Source organism: Arabidopsis thaliana (genome assembly GCF_000001735.4).
Source record: "Arabidopsis thaliana chromosome 1 sequence".
NCBI classification, from domain to species: domain Eukaryota; kingdom Viridiplantae; phylum Streptophyta; class Magnoliopsida; order Brassicales; family Brassicaceae; genus Arabidopsis; species Arabidopsis thaliana.
This window is the reverse complement of record NC_003070.9, coordinates 24726348-24753564: the sequence shown is the minus strand read 5'-3', so window position 1 is coordinate 24753564 and position 27217 is coordinate 24726348. Positions and strand designations below refer to the sequence as shown.

The 27217-nt window shown below is 33.4% G+C and overlaps 6 protein-coding genes and 1 long non-coding RNA gene across 8 annotated transcripts; 3 read left to right on the top strand and 4 right to left on the bottom strand.

The window, feature by feature from the left end:
* Window positions 1–730: 730 nt before the first annotated feature.
* Window positions 731–2255, bottom strand: AT1G66360 (Calcium-dependent lipid-binding (CaLB domain) family protein). The gene is made up of 3 exons (NM_105307.3): window positions 2024–2255; window positions 1409–1504; window positions 731–1275 (listed from the first exon to the last, which is right to left on the bottom strand). The coding sequence occupies exons 1-3, from the start codon at window positions 2132–2134 to the stop codon at window positions 958–960; spliced, it is 525 nt and encodes a 174-aa protein (NP_564873.1). The 5' UTR covers window positions 2135–2255; the 3' UTR covers window positions 731–957.
* Window positions 2256–3378: 1123 nt separating this feature from the next.
* On the bottom strand, window positions 3379–5460 carry RGL1 (RGA-like 1). The gene has a single exon (NM_105306.4). It carries the CDS (start codon window positions 5236–5238, stop codon window positions 3703–3705), a length of 1536 nt encoding a protein of 511 aa, NP_176809.1. The 5' UTR covers window positions 5239–5460; the 3' UTR covers window positions 3379–3702.
* A 2289-nt stretch (window positions 5461–7749) lies between these two features.
* AT1G08843 lies at window positions 7750–7991 on the top strand. Its single transcript, NR_139508.1, has one exon. It is a non-coding gene; the product is annotated as an other RNA (long non-coding RNA).
* A 6220-nt stretch (window positions 7992–14211) lies between these two features.
* AT1G66345 (Pentatricopeptide repeat (PPR) superfamily protein) lies at window positions 14212–15846 on the bottom strand (the record flags this gene model as incomplete). Its single annotated transcript, NM_179518.1, has 1 exon — window positions 14212–15846. One exon carries the CDS (start codon window positions 15844–15846, stop codon window positions 14212–14214), a length of 1635 nt encoding a protein of 544 aa, NP_849849.1.
* ETR1 (Signal transduction histidine kinase, hybrid-type, ethylene sensor) lies at window positions 15809–19403 on the bottom strand. The gene is made up of 7 exons (NM_105305.4): window positions 19282–19403; window positions 17962–18912; window positions 17518–17886; window positions 17186–17440; window positions 16976–17103; window positions 16688–16885; window positions 15809–16559 (listed from the first exon to the last, which is right to left on the bottom strand). The coding sequence occupies exons 2-7, from the start codon at window positions 18865–18867 to the stop codon at window positions 16199–16201; spliced, it is 2217 nt and encodes a 738-aa protein (NP_176808.3). The 5' UTR covers window positions 18868–18912; window positions 19282–19403; the 3' UTR covers window positions 15809–16198.
* A 1586-nt stretch (window positions 19404–20989) lies between these two features.
* On the top strand, window positions 20990–23936 carry AT1G66330 (senescence-associated family protein). 2 transcript variants are annotated; one of them, NM_202366.3, is made up of 13 exons: window positions 20990–21187; window positions 21411–21659; window positions 21752–21898; window positions 21986–22059; window positions 22140–22216; window positions 22307–22378; window positions 22490–22558; window positions 22648–22697; window positions 22783–22891; window positions 22968–23036; window positions 23117–23220; window positions 23359–23434; window positions 23518–23936. In NM_202366.3, the coding sequence occupies exons 2-13, from the start codon at window positions 21421–21423 to the stop codon at window positions 23683–23685; spliced, it is 1254 nt and encodes a 417-aa protein (NP_974095.1). In that variant the 5' UTR covers window positions 20990–21187; window positions 21411–21420; the 3' UTR covers window positions 23686–23936. The 2 variants fall into 2 exon arrangements, with proteins under 2 accessions (NP_974095.1, NP_564872.1); NM_105304.2 differs by lacking the exon at window positions 20990–21187 and adding an exon at window positions 21205–21299.
* A 991-nt stretch (window positions 23937–24927) lies between these two features.
* On the top strand, window positions 24928–26753 carry AT1G66320 (F-box/RNI-like superfamily protein). Its single transcript, NM_105303.3, has 3 exons — window positions 24928–25922; window positions 26019–26159; window positions 26264–26753. The coding sequence occupies exons 1-3, from the start codon at window positions 24951–24953 to the stop codon at window positions 26522–26524; spliced, it is 1374 nt and encodes a 457-aa protein (NP_176806.1). The 5' UTR covers window positions 24928–24950; the 3' UTR covers window positions 26525–26753.
* Window positions 26754–27217: the final 464 nt, after the last annotated feature.

Genomic DNA, 27217 nt, shown 5'->3' with positions numbered 1-27217 from the left:
TCACAAATTATTGGAGGTTTTATATAGAGAGTGCAGTGACTGCCATATTTTATATCCACGTTTAATTCATGCTGAATTTGCTAAAAATTAGTTTGTTTTGCTATTGTTTAGACAAGAGAAATGGTTCACTGCACTTAGCAGCCAGACTCTTCGTTCTTTTTAATTACGTATAATAATAACAATGTCAATAAATCTGTTTTGTACTTCTACATGGTTGTCTTTCTATTGCAACATTTCTTCAAAATATTACAAAAAAAAGAAACTAAAGTTAAAAAGTTATAATAATGTTTTGTTAAAAAGTTATGTATGTTCAACTAAAGTTATATATTTTCATTTTCTGGTTATTTTTGATTACTAAAATATGTTTAAATAAAATTGCAACAGATTAATTGAACTGTTATAACATTTGATCTATATGGACGAATCATTGCAACTTTTGATTTTGTTTTATGAGCCGTTGTAATTTTTTTTATTTAATAAACTTTTAATTATCTACTGTTGCGTATTTCGGTATAACTTTTTATATAATTTAGAAATATTTATTTATTTAAATAAAGTTGTAATCGTTATTCGACGAATCATTGTAATATTTGATTTTATTTTATAGACCCATGTAATTCTTAGTTTATTTTGACTGAGCATTGTAACTTTTATAATATTTAATATATACGACCTCATCACTCTGTATAAATTGTTATATAACTAATTTTTAAAACTAAAATATATATTTAAATAAATTATTGCAACCGGTTTATTGAATCAATGCAACATTTAGTTCTTAAGTTAAGTAATTATGTGCATTCTTAATGTGAATTAGTCCTTGTGGTTCTACTCTTAATTGCTTCATCGATAAGATCGCTAGTGCATTAAGATTATTAATTGAGTAAATCACTACATCAGTTTGTGTTATTGTTTTCGCCGTATCATCACAGGAATTTCTTGTAGTATAGAGTCGATCTAGAAAGCAACATCCTCCGCATCATCAGTCAAGGCGCCGGAGACATCGATCCACTCAAGCTGCAGCTCTATCTCCCCTCGTTCAACATTCTGAAGCTTAAGGAACATGTTCTGGACAATCTTTCCTTTGTGCCATACAATCTTGCTCTCTTCTGACAAGCAGTTTTGTCTGCTTGCCTGTATCTTCATTATTACAGTCCCCTCAGGTAGTCCTCCTAGTTGGTTTTGGATTCTGATGGCTTCAAGGAACGGATCAATGTGAAAAATCGCATCTCCCATCTTATCATCCCTTGAGAACCTGTCCCTATCGTACACCATCTGTTTATAACAAAAAAAAAACACCAATTTTTCTTGTTAAGTCTTGTTTCAAACTTCCAAATATAAAGAATCCATATTGTGGTCTAATCTAATGTATCGTGTTTGATTTGGTTGTAATGTCGAAATCACTTACGATCTTGACAGGAAGAGTTGGATCAGTAACAGAAAGTGTCAAGTCTTCGTTCCATTCTGTATTCAAATTCTTTTTCATCACACGGGTTCGTAGCTTCTGCGTCCAGAAAGAGTCATAACATAACCATATAAGATAAATAGATTATACACAAATAAGAAATGCACGAACAAATCAAAAACTTGTTGAAAATGCTTTTCATTTTTAGCTACTTTTTTTTTTGTAGAAATCAATTCCTAGGAATTTCTCATTAGCCGGTAATTTAACTTTGACAGTATGTGACTATAATGGATATGTTAATAACACAGCATTTGCCTACGAAATTCAAATGACCAATTAAGTCAAAAAAAAAGTTTTTTTTTTTGTGTGAAGATCATCTAAATCTATAAAAAGACATATTATACTTCTCTCATTCAATAACTACATCAGAAGTAGCATAACAAAATTCATTAATCATTACCAAAGATCCATTCACAAAAGAAAGCTCAAGAAGCAATTAACCAATTACTTGACAAACTCGATCAAAAGAAAAGAAGAAAATTTTGTTTGACAAGAACAGAAGAACTCAGAAAATGTAAAGCCTAAATTGGAAAAGAAAAGATGAAAAATTGGGGTTACCTGTTTTCCCATACGGACAATGACATAAGGATCACTGCTTTGAGAATCTCTGATGGCAAGATTAACACCTCTAATCACATGAAGTCTTAGAAGACCTAACATATTCTCCATTTTCTCTCTTTCTTTAGATCGAAGGAATCTGCTTTAAAATCCGAGTAAATTTTTGGGCTTTTTCTTCACATGCAAAAATTTTATATCAATAGAAAATTTGGTGTGTAGGACAATTAATGATGAAGTGACATCTTAACCTCTGAAGTGGTTTCGGTATTAATTTTAAGGACCTCAAAAATCAGTCAAAACCAAAGAGAAAAAGTCTCGTGTTTCTTTCCTAAATGACTGGTGTCGTGTTTAAGAACATTTGTAATTACATTCCATTTCTAGATATTGCTTTCCTTAAATGGTCCGAAATATGAGCCTAAAAAATTTAAACTTGCCAAGGTCAATACCATAGAAAGCGTTATACATTGACTTCATGCATGTACTTTTGCAGCTTTTAATCGCGGCTTCGACGCGTCATTAGTTCATTAAAAGATTTTTAAAATGACTAATTAAATTATCGTAAAAAGGTAATATCATAGAATTACACACACGAGAAACTTATATTAGGAGTTGGGTTAGGCCTCAAACTTCCCTTATTGGGCTTGGGTTTGGACTTCACAATTTAATCAAACCTAGAATGCACCATTATTGAAAAGAAAATACTTTCAACGAGTAAAACAAAATTTTAAAATGGTTGTAGTGTCGAAGAATGATGATGCCCATCAAATTAAAATCTCGTTTCCAAGAACATATTCTGAGGAAGGTTTTATTACCAAAACAATTCTGGTTATACTTGGAAAATTGTTACAAAATTGTGTAAGTAAGTTATAAGAAACAACATATAAAAGTTTTAGAAAGGTAAAAGTATTTGAAAATTTGTTAAAATTTATGAGGATTTATAATAGTTTCCCAAATTTATATATTCATATAAAGTTTCTAAAGACAAATTTATGTTTTGCGTCATTACGAATTCCTGATGAACAAACCTCTCTACCGACAGAAACTTATGAACTTATGTACAGTATAATTATGTCAGCTCATGCATATTTCTTCTAAAAGTAATAAAATTGGTAGTTGTTAAATTGATTACCAACAAAATGTTACCTACGAAAATCATTTTCTTAAAATGATGTCAACATGCGATAACAGGAATGCTCATATATTATTTGGCGGTGGGTACTAATTAAATCAACGTCAAAAGAGCACAAATACATTTTAAACACACCACTGTCCTCCTTAATTAAAGAGATAATGACCCTTTAACCAATCTATTTAAAGTCCATGGTCTTAGGATTATTCTCAAAAGAACTTGACTACTGGTTCGTGTCATGAAACATTTATCCATATCTATCAGACTATCACCTTATATATATCATTATTTCATCTCTTATTCAATTTTAATTTTATCGAAAACCAAAGATGAAATAGAAAAGACCTTTTTTACCTTAATGAGAACAAGTGATAAAAAATCATTTCATTGGCCTGACCCTGACGTAATAGTCTATTTATGCGAGGTCAAAATCTCGTGACAAGTGAACAAAATTTAGAATTCATAAAATTTGGAAAACGTGGGACTTTTTTTCTTTATCAGCAATGCAATAAAGTATATAGCACATTTTCACTTTTCCCATTATTTATTTTTATTCCACACGATTGATTCGCCACGCAGATGTTGCAATAAGCGGTCGCGTTTGCCATCCAAGCAACAAACAACCTTCATTCTCTTCCACATTATACCCATCAGCCCCGGCATAAAGTGCCAACAACATGCTTGCTTGCTTATACGCGTTCGAACCGATACTAACCGGTTTAAATCCTCCTAAACCGAACCGGTTTCTCCACTGATTTAAAGTCTCATGCCTCTCTACCCGGTCTTCTCCTTCGCATGCCACAAGGTTTAGTATCTGCCGTCCTAGGAATAACTCCGACATCACTCGGTCTTGGCTTGGCGGGCCCTCGAGCGAGTCGAATAAGCTCGAATAGTAATGTAGCGATTCCGTGAACCGATCGAGAAATACGGTACCGTTATGGTTTGCTTCTTGCTCGACCACAGTCATTATATCCGGTCGGATTGATTTGATTGTCGATAAAAACTTATCGATGGAACCGGGATGAGCTAAGAGGCGATGAAGCTCGAAGACCGAGTTAACCGCCACTGATTCTAAACCGGGTCTAATGTCTAGCATTTCCGGTTTAAGATCAGACAAATTGTTTAAAGCAATGCTCTTGAATTCGAAATTGACACCAATAGTACTCGCAAGCTGACCAAGTTTCCAACCAACTTCTTGAATATCGGTTAACGAATAACCGATCCCGGTTAACCGAAAATCCGGTGGACCATTAGGACGTAAAGCAAGAGCTTGAATCAAAGCCGGCCATTGTAAACCATGGTTAAGTCCTAAATCAATAACATGAACCTTCTCCGCCGTAGCAAAAACCTCAAGTATCGCTTGATTCGCCGTAAAATGCGCAAACTTGAGATACGGACAAGACTCATAGAAATGAATCTGAAGAGTGTCCGAAAACGAAGACAACGCGACATCGTCTCGAGGGTAAATACGGTAAATCCTTCTCGCAAGCCCTTCAGCGAAGTAAGTCGCGACTTTCCTCATAGCACCAGCTTGAGAGGACGCGAGTAACCCCACGTGCTTCACGAGCGCGTCGGCTAACTTCAAATTGTTCTGTTGAACAGCTTCAGCACAAGCTAATAGCGCGTGGACTAAACGCACTCCAGTTTCTTGAGAATCCAAAACCACCACAGAGCGCGTAGAGGATAACTCCGATTCAATTCTCGTCCTCTTGCTCCGACGAGTCACGTGCTCGTCACGTGGATACACTGCAGAGCCAGGAATAGCTCTAAGATCGTACTCTGAGTCAGGCTTTTCTTGAATCCGGGTCGGGTCAAGATCCGAGAGCATGCTTTCGACCCAACCAGAGAGATCAGAAGGATTGTAATGAACAGTTTCATCAGAAAGATTCGAGATTCCATCACCAAGAACCATCTCTAACTGTTCAAGCTTGTGTGCCACGTCAGCCATGTCGGATGATCGAACTTTGTAACCTAAAACAACCAAAAGCTCGTCAACTCCGGCAGCTTCTTCTTTAATCACCGTCGTCATTGATGAACTCCCACCTTCTCCGGCGGATGATTCACGGTGGTTGTGCTCTCTCTTCATTAAAATTGATTTGCAAGATTTTGTAAGATGAGAAGAAAGAGAAGAATAAGAGAAAAGATTAGGAACACGGGAGTGTCATAATAATTGAAGAAGAAGAAAGAAAAATAAAATTCTATTTTTAAATAATGATATGATTTTTTTTTATAATGTATGATTATTATTATATAGAAAAATAAAATAACATTTGGGGTTTCGAGCTAGCTTTTAATTGGAGTATATGAAATTTAGTACCGGCAAGTTCTTAAAAGCAAGAGCAGAGCCGTGGTACAACCGCAATCTAAAGCAATTATAAAAGGAAATTTATTTACCTATTTTATTTTCCTCTTTATATAATATACAGTAAATAATAGTAGATTCCTTTCTCTTCTTTTTCTGCGAATAAATTTTAATTTTCAAAATATGCTTCTCGAGAAAATTCAGTTTGATTGATGTAAACCTGACATCATTATTTGAACGAGATATTCTATAATCTATGCTATGTCATAATTATTTTGATTAAAAACTATAACAACTTGTTTTTGATATTTGATTATTTTGTGATTTTGATTATTTGATGAAGACTAGGTGTAATATTAAATAACGGTTATGATTTGGAAGTTGTATTGTAGAGAAACATTTAGGTTAAAAGTCCAATTTCTAAAGCCAACCACCACCCTTTTTTCAACTACAAAAACATACATTTCATTTTTATAGTTTTTGGTGATTAGGAGATTTACTTTTTATGTGTTGTGTTGTGATTATTGTTCAAACTTTTATATCATCTTCATAAATGAGAATAAATAAAGAAATTCATTATGTTCATAAGAAAATATATTAAACTATAAATTTCAGGGAAATCTTGTTTAGTTTTCTGTTTTTATATTATCGGGTGATTAATCTTTAGGTGATGTAATGAATTCTATTTTTACCAATTCCTCCATTTCATATAGAATAATGTTTGAAAGTTGTTTTTTTTTTTGCATAATGATGGCATTGTACGTTTCACATTTCGAATGTAGATTTTCAAACCGTATTACTAATACAAAAATTGAATTTATATCATCGCCATTCAATTGTAGTATTATGATTGTGGTCATATTTGTATATGTTTTATTATTTTTAATTGACTAAAAACGTAATTTAGTGATTTGTGCTAGTGTGCAAGAGCTGATGTGACACCGTCGAAGTTCAAACTCATATGCATGTTGTTGTTGATACAAAAAAAAATTGGTAATCGGAAAATACATGAAATCTAGCTATTCTTGTAAGCGTCGTTGTGAAATTATCACTCGAATTCGAATCACCTTTGTAACAATAAATATTTCTTACTTTTTTTGTAGGATTGGCGCTCTTCCTCAAAGAAATGACTATCAAGTAGTGTAAGCATAAGAGATTGACAAAACAAAGCAAAAGATGTTTTATGTAAAATATTTGCATATATTTTTAGTTGCGAAAAAAAATTACAACTAACGTGCAAAAATGTCTTTTGCAAAAATAATTAAGTTGACTTAAGAACTGTCGTCAAAATAACCCAACAAGAATATATAATAATATCATTCTATATTCTTATTAGCGATATTAGTATTATATATTTTTGTGTTGTAATACGCATTTTTATTATATACTTGTGTTTTAGACATGTTCAAAAGGCGATAGATGGAGAATAAATAAAATACTGTGTGGTTACGACCATTATTAGATGTGGAGCTCTTTCGGTATGAGCTTTAAGAAAGATACATGCAATCATAAAACATTTTTAAGCTTCCCCATATGCATAACCATTTTTCATAGTTCTACAATGACCCTTTTCACATAATGCATATCCTCATTTCGAACCAAGATTGTTACTTTGATTGATTAGGTTATACTGTTAGATGTTGATGTCTAGGTCCAAATATTTTTGATAGTTTCTTTAATTTCTTTGCTATTAATAGTAGACTAGACTTGATCATTATGATAGTTAGGAGACTTTTCCTCAAAACATGTATGTAAAAATGTCTAAACAATGATAATTAAAATTAAGGTTCTATTTTAGTTTAGTAGGTTTTGTTTACTAATACTTGTTGGAAAGTATGATGATTTACAAGGATGATTAGTGCCTTGAAAGAGAAATAGTCATAATTAAGTGACTATATTCTATGACATTGTTTAATTCAACAGTTTTCATCAGTATTATTCGTTCTTTTTAATTTCGAATCGTTTGGTACCTTCGGTTATTGGTTGGTAAGAACTTAGTAGTCTACTTGCTCTTTTTATCATCACCAATACATTAAGGGAATAAACATTAATTGGTTACCCAAATAATGGGCTAAAATACTACATGCTAAACACTTTCGTCCGAGAGATTAATTCACGAGGACCTAAAGTACAATAAGAGAAAACAATAGTCCACTAAAGTGGAGCCACTCAAAGGGGTATTGCGTTATCATGATCAGCTCAGAGATCCGACTTTAGTTTCTACCATGTGAGTGCACTTGATAGAATGGTCTTCATAGCCCATATAAGAAATTCAAGAAAATGAGCAGAGTAATATTTTTGCGATGGGACTTAAATCCTAGCAATAGGGTCATAGATTCCTCCTGAAAGCATATCCAACATAACCTAGAAGTAGAGTTTACATTCCCAAGAACCGTCAACTTGGCACTTCTAGTGGTAAATCCCTTTGATCACCGAAAACGTAGAGATTTTAGAAGTCATGTGTTCGATTTGTGTTGGAAGGGGTGAGCTTTCCAAATGATGGTTTAGACCTCGCTCTAAGGGATGTACGAGATCACATACATGCCCATAACTTCCCTATATATGTCCATTTTAATTTCTTGAATTTGAATTGCAGTTTACAATCTTAAGTATTTAGCTAGACAACTTGATATTTTGAAAATTCTTATCTATTTACAAAATTTGATAATTGTGATTTGAGTCCTTGTGAAATTTTCTTACACTGCATGTAATTCTTATCTACCAATTGTTAACTATTTTTGTTGCTTTCTTTTATTCACTTACAATTTACTAATGTCTTAGGTGGTGTTATTCAATTATGGAGTTAAAGTCAATTCTTTAAGCTTTAGATTTGTTTTCCGATATTGCTTTTAAGAATATGTTTGTATGAATTTCAAAATCTCTGCAATATGTCTTGGATTTTGATTCTAATGATTTACTCATGAAACTCTAAAGAACTTTCATTTCAAATCAATTAATATACAAAGATTTTACAAGTCTTTTAGTTTTGAATAACATTGGATTTTAATGAAATATTTAAAATCTTAATTGAATAACACCAAACTTTAGAATCTATTAAGCATGATTTACAAATATGAGTTCCAATAACACTAGATTTTAAAGCTGGATTTAGAATCATTAGTTAAATAATAGTGGATTAGTGTTGGATTTCAATTCTATAAAATCCATTAACGAAAAACACCCCCTTAGTTAATTTAGAAACCATACAAAACAATCTTTTCTTTTGAGTTAATTTTGTAAACTTTTGTGTGATTGTTTTAGCTCTCATGGATTAAATACCATTGTAGTGTAATCTTTGGGTTAAAATTTGATCTATCATGTTTTATTTTTATCATGGTTTCTAAAAAAATAAAATAAAATAAAAATTCAGATTAACAAAATTCGTTTTGGAGGAATATACATTAATTGCCGATTGGATATGTGCTAATCTCCGAGTATGACGAACATAAGGGCATTTAAAAATCGCATGATTAATAGATTCTTCTTCTATTTCACATCTAAGACAAAGTCGAACTGTTGTGAATTTCCTTCATTTGTAACCAAAGATTTACCGCCAATTATACTCTTGATGCTTGTCAAATGAAATGTTTTAATATCGACGAACACGTTATTTGTATATTGGGTTAAAATGACTTATAAGTAAATAAGTAATCAATGGTTTTCAAAATAAGTGGCTAGAAACGATGCCAATATTTCAAACCATCATGTTTTTAGATATTATCCGAATGAATTAGCTGGGATGATTAATAACCTAAAATATGTACGATAATAATATCGTTAATGTGGATTCCTAAGGGGTCATGTGCATTGTCAAGATTTTGACTTAAAATAGAAAAAGGCTAGACAATGTTAAAGTGAAGTAGCCGTTGTTGTACTAAGAAGGAATTAAAGTAGTTGGATTGTTATGGTGGGGCAAAAAAGAGGCCAATAATTTCATAGCCGATTTCGGAAAAAATTAATTCAATTGGTACCAAAGAAAATATAAGTAGAAAACAAATAATTACGAGCTTACCCCTAATCAAGGTCCACAATGACACAACACTTTCTTTTTGATGATTTTGGCCCTTCACATTCATACATATGACACCAATTCATGTTGGTGTGGGGACTTCTGTTTGCTGTATAATATGATCGATCTTTCCATGTGACTCACGTTCCTTGTCGCTCTCAAATTTTTGCCCCATCTCCGATCGATTATCATCACTCACAAACTTTTCAATATTTTGTTTCTCTAAAAGTAATCTTAAAAGCGTGTGGTCCCTATGAATGCGAATTATTCGTATACATGATGTGAATTAGAAGTTGTAAAAATTGAGAATGCAATTAAAATACCTAAGTTTTGTATTCTTTTAAGATTTTGTTTTCTTATTAATAAACAAGTTAATTTTTAGAGAATCCAATGAAAATTGGCTAAAAAGTTTAGAGATATAGGGTGTGATTGTTAGCTTCACACCGTAGTGGTATATTCGTACCGTTTTTAATATAACTAACCACATAACAATATCAAAAACGAGATAAAAAAAAAATTAAGATTTTTTTGCCGCTTTTTCTATTCGCTACATTGCATTGTTTTTAATTATATATATCATTAACATTTAGTTTTATTCGTTAATTTTTTTTATTCTTTATACATTACCAATCGGATTATAGTGTGAACTTTTTTTTGTTTGTCTATTGGCATTTGTTCATTTGGAATCTGGGTTCTTCTACTTCATTTTGATTTACTTATTTTTATTAATTTTGTTATTGTGGCATTATGGGACACGATAATTTCCCTATTTAATTAAATCAATTCATCTATAACAAGAGAGAAGACAATCGTGAAATAGACAGTTCTTTTTTACAATATTAATCCATTTTCGGTGCCTCCTAATTATGTGAACTAAAGAAATATCTAATAAGTTCCATTGAACAGGTTAGTAGTCAAATGTGTCATACAATAAACATAAACCTGTCCACTGGTTGATACCACTAAACTTGATTGTTTTCACAAAACTATTGGCCAAAGAAAAACGAGACATGAGTGTGTCACAAAGAAAATATAAATTGAAGGTAGTACTAGAGTTTGATATAGTGAGTGGTAAATCGCTTTTCACCTATAGAATTGAATATATAACCAATCGAAAGATTTATTAGAAGACCCTACATTTTTCAGAAAGCTCATCACGAAATTTTATAACTTACAATCACAAGACCAAAATTATATTTTGTAGTAAACAAGTTGAGCCACTATATTATGTCTCCACCAATGACAAGACAATTGCAAGCAACCACTAGCTACATATTACACATTTATAGAGATCTTAGGTGATTAAAAGAGGAGCCCATCACATTTACTTCATTTTATTTAAGTTTTTATTTGATAATAACTTAGCTTGTTGGTAATTAATAAGGGAATCCATCACATTTACTTCATTTTATCATAGTTTCATTTGAAGAAGGTAATCCAATAGATTGTTTCTTTGGTGGACACAATAAATATTCAACACGATCGTTTTCTCTGCATGTGGAACACATGCATCGACGATGCATTAATAATTACATGTCACATTCTTTTTCTCTAGCGTCTAATTACATGTTACATTCTTATAGGGATATACTAAGAAAATATAATTCTAGTTATCCTTCAAAGCTACTTAAGACGAATACTATGACGTTATATTTTAAATGAAAGATTTTGTATATTTTTAATCAGAACAAAAGAAAGTTATTCAAATAATTCATGTCTTCATATCAGATTTCAAAATAAATTAAAATGTTCGACGACAAACAAATTATATTTGTAGAGGTAATCGCCCGCATAACATGTAGATTTTGTTCCCTCGTAATTAACAAAAACCATATTATTCTATACAAATATAAGATGAATATTAGCGGAAAGAATCTTATATTGATCTTTATTTTTGAAAGATTTGCAAAACTACCCATTTTTTACTACATTTTTCCAACAATATCCTTTTATGTTGTCCATTTTTAAAAATACCCATTTCCTTGAACAAAATAACCAAATTACCCTCATCTAATAGAAACATGTAATTGGAAAGTGAACTTTTCCCGCCAATTTTTTGGCGCCAAAATGTTTTTTTCCCGGCAAAAAAAAGTTTCCGCCAAATTTTTTTTTCGTAACATTTTTTTCCTCAGCCAAAAGAATGATTTTAAAAATTCTTGTAAATATTTTTTGGCGGCAATTAGATTTACAAGGGATTTTAAAAGAAGAGATTTTAAAAATGTTTTAAAAGATTTACAAGAGATTTTAAAAGAGTTTTAAAAGATTTACAAGAGATTTTAAAAGAGTTTTAAAAGATTTACAAGAGATTTTAAAAGGGTTTTAAAAAATTTACAAGTAATTTAAAAAGGTTTTAAAATCCCTTGTAAATTTTTCAAAACACTTTTAAACCCTTTAAAAATTTTTACAAATCTTTTGTAAATCTTTTAAAGCCTTTAAAATCCCTTGTAAATATTGTAAAACCCTTTTAAAATCACTTGTAAATATTTTAAAATCCTTTTAAAACAATTTTAAACCCTTTAAAAATCTTTAAAAGACCTTTGTAAATCTTTTAAATCTCTTGTAAATCTTTTAAAACCCTTTTAAAATTCCTTGTAAATCTTTTAAAAACCTTTTAAAATCCCTTGTAAATCACCCTTTTAAAATCCCTTGTAAATCTTATAAAATCCCTTTAAAATCCCTTGTAAATCTTTTAAAACTCTTTTAAAATTCCTTGTAAATCTATTTCCCGCCAAAAAAAAAAAAATTGGAGGGAAATTTGTTTCGAAAATTTTTGGCTGGAAAATATCGGCGGGAAAATTATTTTGGAATATTTTATGCGAAAAATATTAATATTTTATTTTGTTAACCTAAAATAATTTCCAAATAAGAGTAAAATGGTCATTAAAAAATTAAAGAAGGTACAAATAAAAATGGATAAAACAAAAGGATAGAGTTGAAAAGGGGCATCATGAAAAGGGCATTAGAAAGAATTATTCTTTATTTTTCGTAGAAACCTCTCATCCATTTTCATCCTCTTATTCATCTCTTTTACAAATACATTAGAAGCTTTGTAGTTAGACAAACTCAATATTTTAGGTTTCGAAACTAAAGTAAACGAAGGGGTCGGGTAAATCGTGAAGTAATAGAGATTTCGAGTTTTCTATGAATTTTGATATTTGTTTAGAATAGTAAGAATGTACATGTGACAACTTTTGAGATGTTGATGTGGTGATGTATCATCCTAGAGAAACCAATTATTTATCGTCACTATTTATATTTAAACAAGAATAATAATTGAACAAATTTTCTTCCCGAATTACTAATTTACTGATGAAAACCTATATTTCGATGATTTTATTTCCGTCGGCTTGTACATCTGCCAAAATATATTACCCATTGAAACTCTTTAGAAATCAAGAACTACTAATTGCTTTCTTTTCTTATGATCTAGCTACAAAAAATATAATCACAATGTATTTCATTTGCAATTTCTCTCTTTTAGTTGATTAAAAATAAAAGAAAAAGAAAACAAGAGGCTTAGAAGTTAGAACAATTAGGGAATAAAGAAGAAGAAACTTTAAGGACCATTAAAATTGTTGTCTAACCAAAACAAATATAACATGCCTTTTCATGTGACCTATGGTGGTGGGGTTACACTTTGTATTCTCTAATAATAAAGAATCATATACAACTTTCATGTACATGCATGTGTTATCTTACATATGATCAAATCTATCTATAATATTTACTATTTTGCTTTTAATACAACATTAAACATATAACGTTATTAAAATCAGATATTTTTGAACGCTTAAGGAAGCTGATAATCGAAATTTTCAATACACATGCAAAATTTTCCATTAACTTCTTTATTTATACAATGCAATGGTGGAATATTTCTCCTGCAGCAAACTAACCCAACTTTTGTTTTGGAACCCCTTCTCATATGACTTTAAAATTGTGAGATGAATGAATAACATAAAGTATAATAACAGAGATTTATTGAGTAAATTTTGTATGTTGGTCATCTTTTCTGTAGGTTTTGTGTATAAGGAGCTCATTTTAGTTTTGTATAAAGAACCAGTGTTTCCTTTGGAATTTGGATAAAGCATCAAGAAACCGAAATTGAAGGACCAAAACCGAAAAACTGAAAGAACCATGCATGCAGCTCAAATCACTTGTGTTAGATTGATGATAAAATATATGTCCGAATTATGTCAAATAACTTAGCCAACTTATGTCTATTAATTTTTCTTTGAATTTTCAAAGATTTATATTCAAAACAAAGAATGAGATAAATTTTTCTCCTTGAATGATGTATCTTCATATACACCCATATCTAAAGTTTTAAAATTATATATTCTGGTTGCAGCCATCTCATTACCGAAGACGTGAAACGATTTTTAGCGTCATGAAAATATAGACGTCACTACGATCCTCTGGTTATAGACGTCACTCCTGCAATTCCCTGTTTCGATCTCTAGTTCCATGGTTTTAGCCTTTTCTTTTCCTCTGGTTTCTTATATTTTTTCGACACGTTACCAAACGTTTGGTGGAATGGAAGTTGACAATAAAAAAAATGACGTTGTAAAATTCTAAAAGTTGTTTTTTCTTTTAAGTTTCTATAAGTTGACTTTCATTTTTCTGTGGTCCAATACATGATCGTTGGGTCATTGACCCAAGATACAAAATCAAGTTTTCCCAAGATGAAGCTCAATGGAGCTTAAATTCATACAACCCAGACACCCTCCTAAACCACCCGGTTTGAATCATCTGACTGAAATCATCTCATTATAAACTCTATCAGCATTTGTTTTATCACCAATTTTCTGAAATGCCTTAATCAATGCGTCATATATATCTGCATTAGGCTCTATCAACCTCTTCTTCATAATTTTCAAGTACTTTTCTCCGGCTTCCACTTTACCACAAGTGCAGAGTCCCACAATTAGTGACCTAAACACCTCGAAACCAGGAGACATCTTTCGGTATTCCATCTCGTAGAACAGCTTAAGCGCTTGATCGATATCGTTTCCTTCTATAAACCCTCGAATCAGATGAGAGTACGTATGTTCATCGGGCACAAACCCTTTATCTATCGACTTTGTTAAGATTTCATTTGCGCGATTCACGTTCTCAATCTTACTTACACTCTTAACCATCTCATTGAAAGCCGAACAACTAGGCATAAGCCCTCTCGTTACCATTACCTCACAATACTCCAAACCTTTCTCTTCCCACCCGAACCTCGCGAAACCACCGATAAGACAATTAAACGTCTCGTCATACGGACTGACTCCAGACTCCTCCATCTCACTCAACAACCTCTCCGCTTCTTTAACATCACCCTTTTCACAACAAACTCTAACAAACACCGTATAAACAAACGAATTCGCACTAAAACCTCGTTGAAGCATTTCATCAAACACCTTCCGTGCAGACACCAAATCACCTTCCTTAGCTTTCGCATAAACAACAATCGAATAACCAATAGTATCAACAACCATATTCTTCATCAACAATCTCTTCAACAAACTCATACTCTCCTCTATTCTCATCTCTTCCAAAACCCTAAACACTAAACTCGTATTCACAATCACTGAAGGTAAACATCTCTTACCACAAATCCTATCTAACAAATCAACAACTTCTTTCAATCTCCCTTCTTTACACAACACTTGAATCATTATCCGAATCGTAATCTCGTTCGGATAAATCCTTTTATCAATCGCACATTCGTAAATCCTCCACACAAGATCATCAATCTTCGATTTCGAAGAGTAATGAATCAACGTGTTTAAAGTAATCACACTAAGAGTAAATCCACAATCACACAATCTCTTGAACACATCAAACCCTAATTCCAAATACCTAATCTTAGCGTAACATTGAACTAACAAATCAAACACTAAAGGAGTAGAAGATGAGATCTCATAAGTATCTAACAACGAATCGACTAAATCCGAATCGGGAGGAGAATTTAACAGAGACGATTCAATTAAAGCTCGAGCGTCGATTAGTAATCGAGCTTTGACAAGGATATGAATCGTCAATGCGTAAGATTTGATTCCGTGACGGAGATTTCGAGTGTGGGATGACCAATGGAAGAAGGATAAAGCTTGTTTGGCGGTTTCGGGGTTTTTGAATCGGAGAAGGATTGTTTCGATTAAGGAATCTGATAGATCTATGGAGGAGAATTTGGTGGAGAGAGTTTCCCAGGTATCGTTGGATTGGAGGGATTTGGAGATGTAGTCGATGAGGATTTGTTGTTGTTTGTTTGGATTTGGATTAGTTTTGGAGGAGAAGGAGAAGAAGCCATGGATGAGTTTTGGAGATCGGGTTGATTGAGAAACTAAGTAACGCCATTGTTGTTGTTCTACTAAGCGGCGCAAAGCTGACGCCATAATACTGCATCAATGTCATACATGCACGCAACAAGCATCCATAACTCGATCCAAATTCTTATAAGAATGTAACTACATATATAAGGATACAACATTAGTCAAACATGTAATCTGAAATGGTATGATTATACCACCACCATCTTGTTCCTCTATAACCGAAATCGCCACGGACACATACCGGTTTAGAGTTTCTATTTTGTTATTCCCTTTCTGTTTTAAGATATCATCCAAAACGCTCCGACAATCTCTGATATGTACACAATTAAACCAGAGAACATCAGCTTCCGATGTTTTACGGGAGAAGAAGGCGGGAGCGGAATTACTCCTCTGGGGCATGGGGCATCCATCGCCTTTACATGCCCTCGTACAGTACCCGGGGCTCGAGAAGATCAGACAGAACATCTCTTATGTTGTCTAGTGATACGGGTTTGAGCAACACACCGTCTAGACCAAAGCTCATGCATTTCTCTTTTGTGGATTTGTCAGTGTTACCACTGAGTGCCACAAGTAGTGGCCGTTGGTGGCGTTGTTTTGTGAATTTCTCGTGAATACGGAGAGCGATTTGGTAGTTTTCGACCCCGGGCATGCACACGTCCATGAAGACCACTTTGTGCTCATGGGACACAACTCGGAGACACTCCTCGTTTGAACTCACCGTGGTCACTTCGCACCCAAGGTGTACAAGAAGTCCCTTCGTCACCATTCTACTTACCCTGCAACCAAAATAATCATCGGTTTCTCATAAGATTAAATTTGCGTTTTTTCTAAACGCCAATATCTGCATTTGCAAGAAGTAAGGCGAGAGATTTTGCAAAGAGAAAGGTGAGAAGCTTATACTAACCCGTTCTCATCCATGACAAGAACCTTAAGTCCAGTGAAATTTGAATGTCGGGGAATGGCTGGAACTTTCGGTATGCCCGACTGTTTAGATTCGTTTGAACGTTCTGAGATCCCAAGTTTAACATCAAAGATAGCCGTGCATCCTTTTCCAAGACCATCGCTCTCAATCCAAATGTTACCCTCCATCAGATTCACAAACCTTGTCATATTAAACGCTTATGAGTAAACTTTTAACAACACAGAAGACAAGAAAAAGTTGGAAAAAAACGTCTTTTAATAAGGCTCAAACCTCTTGGAGATGGCGAGGCCAAGCCCACTACCACCCGAGCTTCTCGTCGCTAAAGATTGTGTTTGAGCAAATTTAGTGAAAATCTTTGGAATGTCTTGAGGATTTATTCCTGCTCCAGAGTCTTTTACCTATATTTGAATAATCATCAAAATTAAGACCTAAGAAATACTTTCAGCTATGGTATAAGATCCCAAGATACAAGATAATAACCTTCACTCTCAAGTAGAAATGACTCCCAGTTGGCACGACAAAAAAGTCAGCAGCTCGTGTGTCTGACTTGGTGACAAGAGCGGTTACGGAGATACTACCTTGTTTGGAGAATTTCACAGCATTACCAACTATATTTAATATTATCTGCATTAGCCGTTTCTCATCCCCAACAACAAATTCTGGCAAATCTGGTGCAAGATTTAGTGTGATGGGTAATTTCTTAACAACCGCTATAGGCTTTATCAGATTGAGGACCTGCAACAAGATTCAATATGACAATCAAGTACACAAATAGTATAAACTTATGAAACATAGAGCTGTTCAAAAGTTACCTCTCTAAATAATGTATGAAGATTGAATGTCCCAAGTTCAAGTTGAAGACTTCCATCTTCTAACCTTGAAAGATCTAAGACATCATTCATCAAAGTTGCCAAAAGGTTACTACTTTTAAGTATTGTTTCCACCATCAGTCTTTGTTCAGGGGTTAGTTCCGTTTCTTGGAGTAAGGAAGAGAGTGCAATAATCGCATGCATCGGTGTTCGCATTTCATGGTTCATAACCGCTAGGAAATCATTGCGGGCACGGATTGCTGTTTCTGCTTCTCGTCTAGCTAGATCAAGAGCAACATTCTGCTCCATGAGAAGGTCCCTAGCTCGCATCGACTCTTCTAGGATCGCAGCATGTGAGAGAGCTACAGCCACCTATAATAAGAGAAGAAAAGTTATAGACAAGATCATGAACATAGCAAAGAAGAGAAATTCTCAGCAATGTAAAACCTGATCAGCGACGACTTCAACGAGTTCCAACTCATGGACATGCCATTGCCTTGCACTATCTGAAGGAAGCATCAAAACCATCAAAGCATATCTCTTTGTTGAAAGCTCAGGCCAGTCATTAATCTGAAAATTAGAAAGGTGGAGAAGCGGAACCCTCACAGCGACCACCTCCCCTAGCATATATTTCCCAGAAACAGGTCTCAACCTAGCCACAGGAGAATTAGGAGATATTTTTACAGCCCTACTAGTACCAAACACTTGGTTAATCACCGGTAATTGAATAGGAACCGTATACTCCACGGGATGTTGATGACGAAGTGTATAAGAAAGCTGTAGCTCTAACCCAGTTCTAGTAGGCATCCACAATGCACACTCCTCCAAAGCTAATGTCCTACCAAGCTCAACAAGTGTAGTCTTTAAAATAGTATGTCTATCTAAAGTGCTTCTAATCTCATGAGTCAACATTCTCACATGCCTTCCGGTTTCTTCCTGAGTTCGAATCAATCCCATTTCTCTATCGAGCTCAGCAGCTTTATTTTTCAAGAAAAGCTCCCGAGTCTTAACACTCAAAAGATCAGGAATAATATGAACAAGCATCAACGCAGTAGCACACGAGACAACAGCGGTTAACACCTTCGCGGTAGTCATCACAAGCGCCACGGTTCTCGAATGCGTAGTGAAAGTCCATAAGTTAATAAGATGAGTTGCTCCACAAAGAACGATAAAAGCACCAAACTGAACAAGTACCCATCTATACGGAAACACGGCTGATTTCTTCACAAAGTAAATCAACTCAAGAGGAATCGAAAAATACGCAATCGCAATGAAGAAATCGGAGATGTATTGGTATTTCATTAACAATTCATCCGCTGGCCATTGCGGTTCAATACAATTGCAGACTTCCATTATGAATTTTTTACACTATAGTTCCTCTCTCACACATACACACACCTGTGTAACAAACACATAGCATTATCAACTTCGATTTACGACGAGAACGTAGCGTAGACAGATCATGAGCATCAAAATTGCTATAAATTCTGAAGAATCGAATTCGATCACAACGATTACGAAAAAATAGGTTGCATATTTCAGTCTCGAGAACAGTAAAATTCGAATCCGAATCATGAAATTAACGATTAAATCTTAATTTAAAGTTCCTAATAACGATGCATTACACTAGATAAAGACCAATTAGGTTAATCAATCTCTATGATTTGAGATCGACGACAACAACAGAAGAAAACTGTGGAAGTGAAGAATATATATAAAGAAGTCACGAAACAATCTGAGGAGAGAATCGAGGAAGAAGAAGCTTACTTGGGAAGAATTGATCGGAGAAGAGGAGGAATTGGGGATTTGGGACGCGGCGGAGAGCGACGGAGAAGGAGAAAAGGGGAGCGTTGAAGCTTTTTTTCAAGTCAAAATTGGTTGGGTTTAACACTTCTTCTTCGTTCTTACTTTTTTTTTCGACGTCATTTCTCTAATTTTTTTGTTATTATTATCAGATGTTTTTTTTTAATAAAAAAGGGTAATATAGCTGGTGGGTGCATGAATTTGTTCATTCAAATATCTTATGATAGTGTAATGACGTAATGTAGATAAAGGAATAGAGTAAAAATGGTAAGAAAAATACAGATAATATAGGATAAATATCCCCATATTTATCAACAAATACTATCTTTATGGTTTCACCAAAAAATGCAAAATATTGTTTTCACTAACTTTCACCTTACATTGATTCGTATGATTTCAAAAAAGGAGAATGATAATGTCATTTGGAGATTAAGCAATATATATGTTTAGCCAATATAAAATTATGAGTTTTAAGTGTAATCTTATGTAAATAATCGTTTGTATAAAACATTATATAGTTGTAAGAGAAGTAAAACAAGTTGAATCAAACAAATATGTTCATGTGAATAAAAGCTATATTATGTCAACTTGGAGATATATCAAACTACTAATGTTATATCTGGTTAACTGTAATATATCTCCAAATTGACATAATATAGGTTTTCAGTACCTCAAAACTAAATCAGAGTTAACCAGAAATTTGATCCTAAACCAAAAGTATATTAAGCAATTATATAAAATTATTACATTAGTTTTTTTTGAAATCAATCCTCCGAAAAATGTACATAAGACCTTAACCAGTCAAATCAAAATCCAAACAAAACTAAATTTCATCGATTCAATTCTCAACCAACGTTTATGTCTCATATATACTAGTGTTGATTACTTCAAACTTACAATATGGAATCTTAATATATACCTTCAAGATGATGGCTCTAATCAGCCTATCTCGAACTGAATCTCATTTTAAGATCAGTATTAAATCTCAACACACGAAATTTTGATACATACAGTAAAACCTCTATAAATTAATACTCGATAAATTAATAATCTCTATAAATTAATAAATTTTTTCGGTCCCGAGTTGGAACCACTGTAAAAAGTGATACAAATCGATAAATTAATAAGATAATAGTTTTTTTGAAAATCTTATATAAACATAGGGTCCCATTAATATCATAAATTACAGAGAAATATAATTTTAATATTGTTTTTTTTTTACTTAAATTTGTATAAGTTTTTTTTTATTTCATTTTAATATTTTTACTCTATCAAAAACTTTTCTTGTTGTTTTCTAGACATGATAATTATTTCTATTTGTAATTGGTTCTAAAAATATATTTTAGATAATGGAATGAATCTTAAATTTTTATAGAAATTAAAAAAAAAATTACCACTTTTGGAAAATCTCTCTGTAAATTAATAAATATTAATTTATCGATAAATTAATACCTTTATAAATTAATAGAATTTTGTGGTCTCAACATTATTAATTTATAGAGATTTTACTGTATTAAATTTTATGGATTTCCAAATTAAATCTAATTAATAATAAATAGATTGGTGTATATTCTTTATATATAAGTGTTGGTCCTTCAATTTAAAATAAGAATAAAAATCGCAATACCAAAATATATGGATTGAACCAAATTGATATTAAGGGAAAGAGTGGGGCCAATACTATAATGACCAGAGAATCGAAATAGAAAGAAAACTTAGGACATGGTTGGCTCACACTGGTCCACAAGTAACTCTTGTGGTTACAATTTTCACTTCTAATCCCATAATTCTCCTTCTTTGTCCTCTTCTTTCTCCCTAAAATCCTAAATCCTTCTTTGGATTACTCTTCTTCTTCATTTCTTCCCACAAGGTTAGTCTCTCTTCTCTATCGAATCTGTGTTCTTCACTGTTTCATCTCTCCAATTCCCAATTTTTCCTTGATGGGCTTTGTCTTAAAAATCAATACTTTGAGTTTGATTCAAGTGGGTAATCTCTACATTTAAGCAAAATTGTATCTTTATGTCGTTCTAAAATCGAGAATTTTATAAATTTGATGCCTTGATAAGTTTATCTGAATCAATTTTGATATTTAGGTTTATCTCAATGGCTCTTAACGTGAGCAAGGTTGTTCCCAATAGTCCAATTTTAGTTAAGAGTGTTAATGCTTCAAGATCTCGAAGAGTTCTGTTGGCGTATGTTCATCATCCTTTAGCTGCTAATAAGGGTTCATCTATTGAAGAGTTAAAGCAAGGTCTTTGTTGTACAAAGACTGTCACTTTTGTTAGTTCTCGGAGATGTTCTACATTGTGCTTTGTTGGAAAGTCTCAAGACACTGAAACTAAGTAAGCCCTTTTAGTTGTTAGCCTTTACAGATCAAACTGGTCTGGTTTTGTTTCATGCTTAGTTATAAGTTTCTTGTGTGATGTGTTGTTAGTTCCCAAGTTGTACAAAAAGAAGGTGAGAAGCAAGTGATGCCGAGGAGGAAAAGTAGTAACTCAAGCCAACTTTTGGTGGAATATGTGTCTAATGATGCTAAGTTTGTGAATGAAAGAGCTCGTAATGACTTTGTTCTTCTATCTCGGTAATTTTCCGCGTATCCAACGGTTACAGAATCTAGAACTTATGCATTAGTGGAGGTTTCTTATGTGTTGAGGTTTGTGTTTTGCAGTGGTATTATGAGACTTGATGCTCGTGCACGACAGGATGTTGCCATTCTTGGTTCCGGGTTCCTTAAACTCGATGGTAAGATTTGTTTCTCTTTCACGTTAATATAGAATTCTTTTATTGCTTCCTAACCCTGCCTTTGTGTGTTTATTATGTAGCTCGGGCAAGAGAAGATACAGAGAAAATAGACCGTGATGTCAAGAGAAAAGCCGAGCGCCTTCATCATATTGCTACTGTATGCAGCTTATTCTTTCGTTGATATATGCACATTTTCTGACTACTCTTCTGGTTTTGTTGTCATCTTATTTGGTTTTTATGTCCATAGATATTTAAAAACATAGCTGAGTCTAAGTTGAAAAATGCCGCTGATAAGCATTGGAGCGATGGCGCTTTAGAGGTTTGCCCATCTGCCTCATTCTTTGTATACTTGTGGAAAGTTATGTGTGACCATACAGTATAGTCACTATCTGAGATTGACGGTTGAGAGACTATTACCCTGATTTTCCAGGCTGATTTAAGGCGAGCAGATTTCCGTGCTAAACAACGGGCCATGGAAGACGCATTAATGGCTTTAGAGGTAAAAGCAAAGTCTGATATGTTACAGTGTTGGTGTTTTTGGTTCATCTTCCCTTATGTTAACGCTTACTCTGTCCTGTTTTGTTGCAGTTTATTAAGAACATCCACGACATGATGGTGAACAAAATGGTTGACAGCTTGTAAGAAGCATAACTCCTTGACACTTCCCTTTTTTCTTGTTGTTTCTTGATATCAAGATGTAAATATTAAAATTGTTATCTTAAGGGTGACATCTGAAACTGGTACCACGGATCGCATATCGCTTGAGAAGAATGGAATAGCTCTCGGGTTTTTCCCTGGGGAAGTTTCATCTGATCGCATATCTGCTATTGAGGTCTGATACATCAGGAAAACACTATGTGTTCTCAAGTATTCTTCTCTCTGATATTTCCTTTCCGATGCTGAAACAGGAAGCTTACAAGAGTATGGCATCAGCGCTCTCAGAAGCCGATGGAATTGACTACACTGACCCTGAAGAAGTATGGTCCTAAATCAACGATACAAAATTTTTTTTGTTACAGTTTATTCATACCTGATCATCTTCATTTGGTTTTAACAGCTCGAGTTGTTAGTCACGACTCTGATTGACCTTGATGCAATGGATGGTAAAAGTAGTGCATCTCTCTTGGCTGAATGCTCAAGCTCTCCAGATGTCAATACAAGGTAACACCAGCACTCTATTACGCTCCTTAACTACTTTCTTCGATGAGTTCTTCGCTTAACATTCTCTTAGCTGAATATTTCATTGTGTGGTCCTTCTCTGATTTGAGATCCCTCTGTTTATTTCTTGTCTTGTTGTAGAAAAGCGTTGGCTAATGCTTTAGCAGCGGCACCATCAATGTGGACACTAGGAAATGCAGGAATGGGAGCATTACAGGTAAAAGTTAAAAATGCAAATCTTGATGACCATTCTTGCAAAGTGATGGTTTTGGATAAAATATTAAAGTACTCTTTTTGCAGAGACTCGCTGAAGACAGTAACCCGGCGATTGCAGCAGCTGCTTCGAGAGCGATCAATGCGCTGAAGAAGCAATGGGAAGTAGAGGAAGGAGACTCACTGAGGTTTATGATGAACTTCGAGAGGCCGAATGATGATGATGATGTAGACAGTGACCTTGATGAGATCTGAAAATGATTTTTTCATGTAAACGAAGATGAAGTTTGTAGATAATTTTCAGTGAACTTTAGTGTTACAGAGATGATAGTAGGTGACTTCGTTGGGGTCATGTAATTAATTAAAACTGGCCGATTTAGTATTTTGTTGTTGAGATATTCATATATAACTCTTTGGAGTTTAAGTTGTATTAAACTATTATGTGTTTTGTTGTTACACATAATGATAACAAGAATGAGAAACGTTTAGAAAGAACGAACTTTTCTACGAGAGTTTCCATGCAAGATAGAGGAGTTATTAGCTCATCTTTCATCTAAAGTAATAGATTTATGTACCAATTAGTGTTTGTGTCATCGTTTAATCTAGTTGTATTAAGCTAAATCTAGTGGAGTTTTCTTTTTTCATCAAATTGATGAGTTTAGATAAATATGACTGTTTTGCACACCAAAAAAAAAGAGATAATATGACTGAATGTTTTATTAGACAACAAATGGTAGCATTGAAATTGTTGAATCTAACTGAATATAGTAAAAAGATTTACAAGGCTCTAAATGGTAACATACAAAAATATTTTTGTGAGATTTAGATAGATTATGCAATTCGACCAGTACCTTTTGCTATCTATAAAAATTTCGCAATATTTATTTAGATTCAACAATTCTTTCAACTCCAATTGATAATAGATATGTTTGTTTTTCAGATAAAAGATAGATTCAATAACTAGACTGTTTCGTTTTTTTGCGGAAAAATACTAGTTTGGATATTTTGAATAAATTTTATTTTTTTTTGGATCTTTCAAAATTTTGTTTTTTTTAGATATTTAGATAATTTATTACTTTAAGAATGCATGTCACTAAAACTTTTTTTTTTTGATTTTTGGTTAGCCACACATTAATTAAAAAATCATTAAAATTTTTACTTTGGCTCAATTTTAGAAAATCTGTAAATTTTTCAATTTTTCAATTCATAATGATATTATTGATGTCAATTTTTATTATTATTATTTCTGTTTTTTTTTATGATTACATATGTTCCAAGATTATTATAAAATAAAACAGATGTTATAAAAAAAAATTGTTTAGTAAAATTATTAAAAATACTATTTTGCCATTTAAATATATAGTCCAGAATCTGAGATATTTTATTAAAACGTTAACGGCGTTTTGGTTCTCCGTTATCTTTCGTAGAAGCCGTTAAAGTGGAACTGTTAGGTTTAGGTTTAATAGTTATCGTTTCATTTTCATCTAGTCTTGCCGCTTTCTTCGCAATTTTGAAGGTACATGGACGAAGACGGAGAGAAACATGTTCTTACCAAACGATCATCTTTTCCTGAATCATCCGACAAAAATTCTGGGGATGAAGGTGATTGGGTACGAAGAGATTTGCCAGAATCATTACTCTTTCAAGTTCTCCTCAACATTCCAACAAAAGATCTGGTTAAGACTAGCGTCGTATCCCCCGAATGGAGACATCTTTGGAGGTGTGTTCCTGGATTAGATTTGGATGAAGCTGATTTCACACAATTCGATACTCTTGTGAGTTTTATCGATAGCTTTCTGAGTATCAACCGTGAGTCATCCTTAAACAAGTTTAAGTTAAGAATCTATTGCAATCATGATCGTGATAAGGAGACTAATAATGCTCATATGGCGCGGTGGATCAGCGCAATCGTTGAGCAGAACGTTCAGCATGTCGATCTTACATGGCTTCCAGTGGAGGTACCTCCTATACTCTACTTATGTGAGAGTTTGGTAACTTTAAGGCTTTGTGGCGTAGTCTTGGCAAATCTTGAGTTTATGTACTTACCGCTTGTCAAAGTCCTCGCTCTAGAATGGGTTATATTTGCAAATGAATTGGCTTTGGAAAAGCTTATCTCAGGTTGTCTAGTTCTCGAAAGCTTAAGATTTTGCAAATGTTCATTAGACAATGTAAACGTTTTACGTGTGAGATCTCAGTCTCTATTGAGCTTCAACTATTATGGCCCTAGTTCCCGTGATCTTCATTTTAAAGATCTAGCGGTTACTATTGATGCCCCCAAGCTTGAGATCCTCAAGCTCTCTCATCAAGTAACTTCAAGTTTCATAATAAAGAAATTGAGTTCCCTTGTAGAGGCAAATATCAAGGTTGAGTTTAACTTTTGTGTGGGGAAAAAGTTTAATCCGAATGATCTGTCAAAGAGAAAAATGATTCTTCATTTTCTTGTCGCCATCTCTCGTGTCAAAAATATGACCATCGCTGCATCTACTCTTGAGGTAACGTTTGTTGAATTTGCTATATTTATTGTTTTACTTTATCTTCTATAAGTTTATTTATCCTGATACTTTTCTTGTTTTTGGTGGTTGTTGTAGATCATTTATGATTACTCAAGATGTGAACCGGTTCCCTTATTTCGTAACATATCTTTGCTGCGTGTTGAATTCTATCAGGACAGATGGGAAATATCGCCATTTTTTCTTGAGAGCTGCCCGAATGTGAAATCTCTTGTCGTGGTAAGTTTACTTAAAACTTAAGTACTTTCTTTGGTATAACAATGCAAATGGGGAAAGTATCATAATTACTCCAACTTGTTTCGTTCACTTGGTTGTAATATCAGGAATCTGATTATTATACAAAGAAGAGAACTAGTATCTTATCTCGACCTCGGCGTCTCCTATCATCTCTCGAGTATGTTAAGATAAAATCGTCATGGGACAAGTTGGAGATGAAATTAGTGAGTTACTTCATTGAGAACTCACCAGTCCTCAAGAAAGTCACTCTATGTTTGGATGGTTGTTCCAGAAAGGAATCTGTCGTCCTCAGAGAACTGCTTACCATTCCTAGACGCTCTAGCTCATGCCAAGTTGTCGTCCTCTGATCCTCCTTGACGAACATACAAGGTTGTATTGCTGTACTTTTGTTAATGTGAACTCTGTGGTTTCCTTCTCTATTATGGTGACTTTGTTGTATTGTAGATCTGTAAGAAGATCATATATGTTTGTCTGAAATGTTTCAACTGAACCAAAAATGTAATAAGGCTCGTGTAAGAGCCAAGGATTAAAGTTTCCAGAAACTCTTTATTAATGTGAACTATGTACTTATTTCTTCTTCATTGTGGTGCCTTTATGTCTTGTAGATCTAAAGGAGATCTTATGTTATGCTTTAATGTGTAATGTCACTTCTTTTGACTCAAAGACATGCTTTTGCTAAACAATAATTCTGACGTTGATAGTAGAAAAATATATAATGTAGAACAAAAAGAAAAAAGAAAACACAAGATGCTTCAGTTTAACCAAAAATGGTATAAGATCTGTGTAAGCCCGAAGGATTAAAGTTACTAGAACCTCTTTACCAGAATTAAGGTCAGATGAGAAACTAAACTATAAACTCTTGGGAAATTAAGGTTTATCTCTTTGTGTTTAGTAGCTTTTAAGATATACATGTCTAGGGTCTAATGAGCTTTATAAACCGAAGAAACCTAGCTCGCTTGCTTTTTCCTTTTCAAAGGTTTCAAAATATTTATAGATGATAGTAACTGCAAGAAGGAGTCCAGTGTGTGACCCCTCGATGC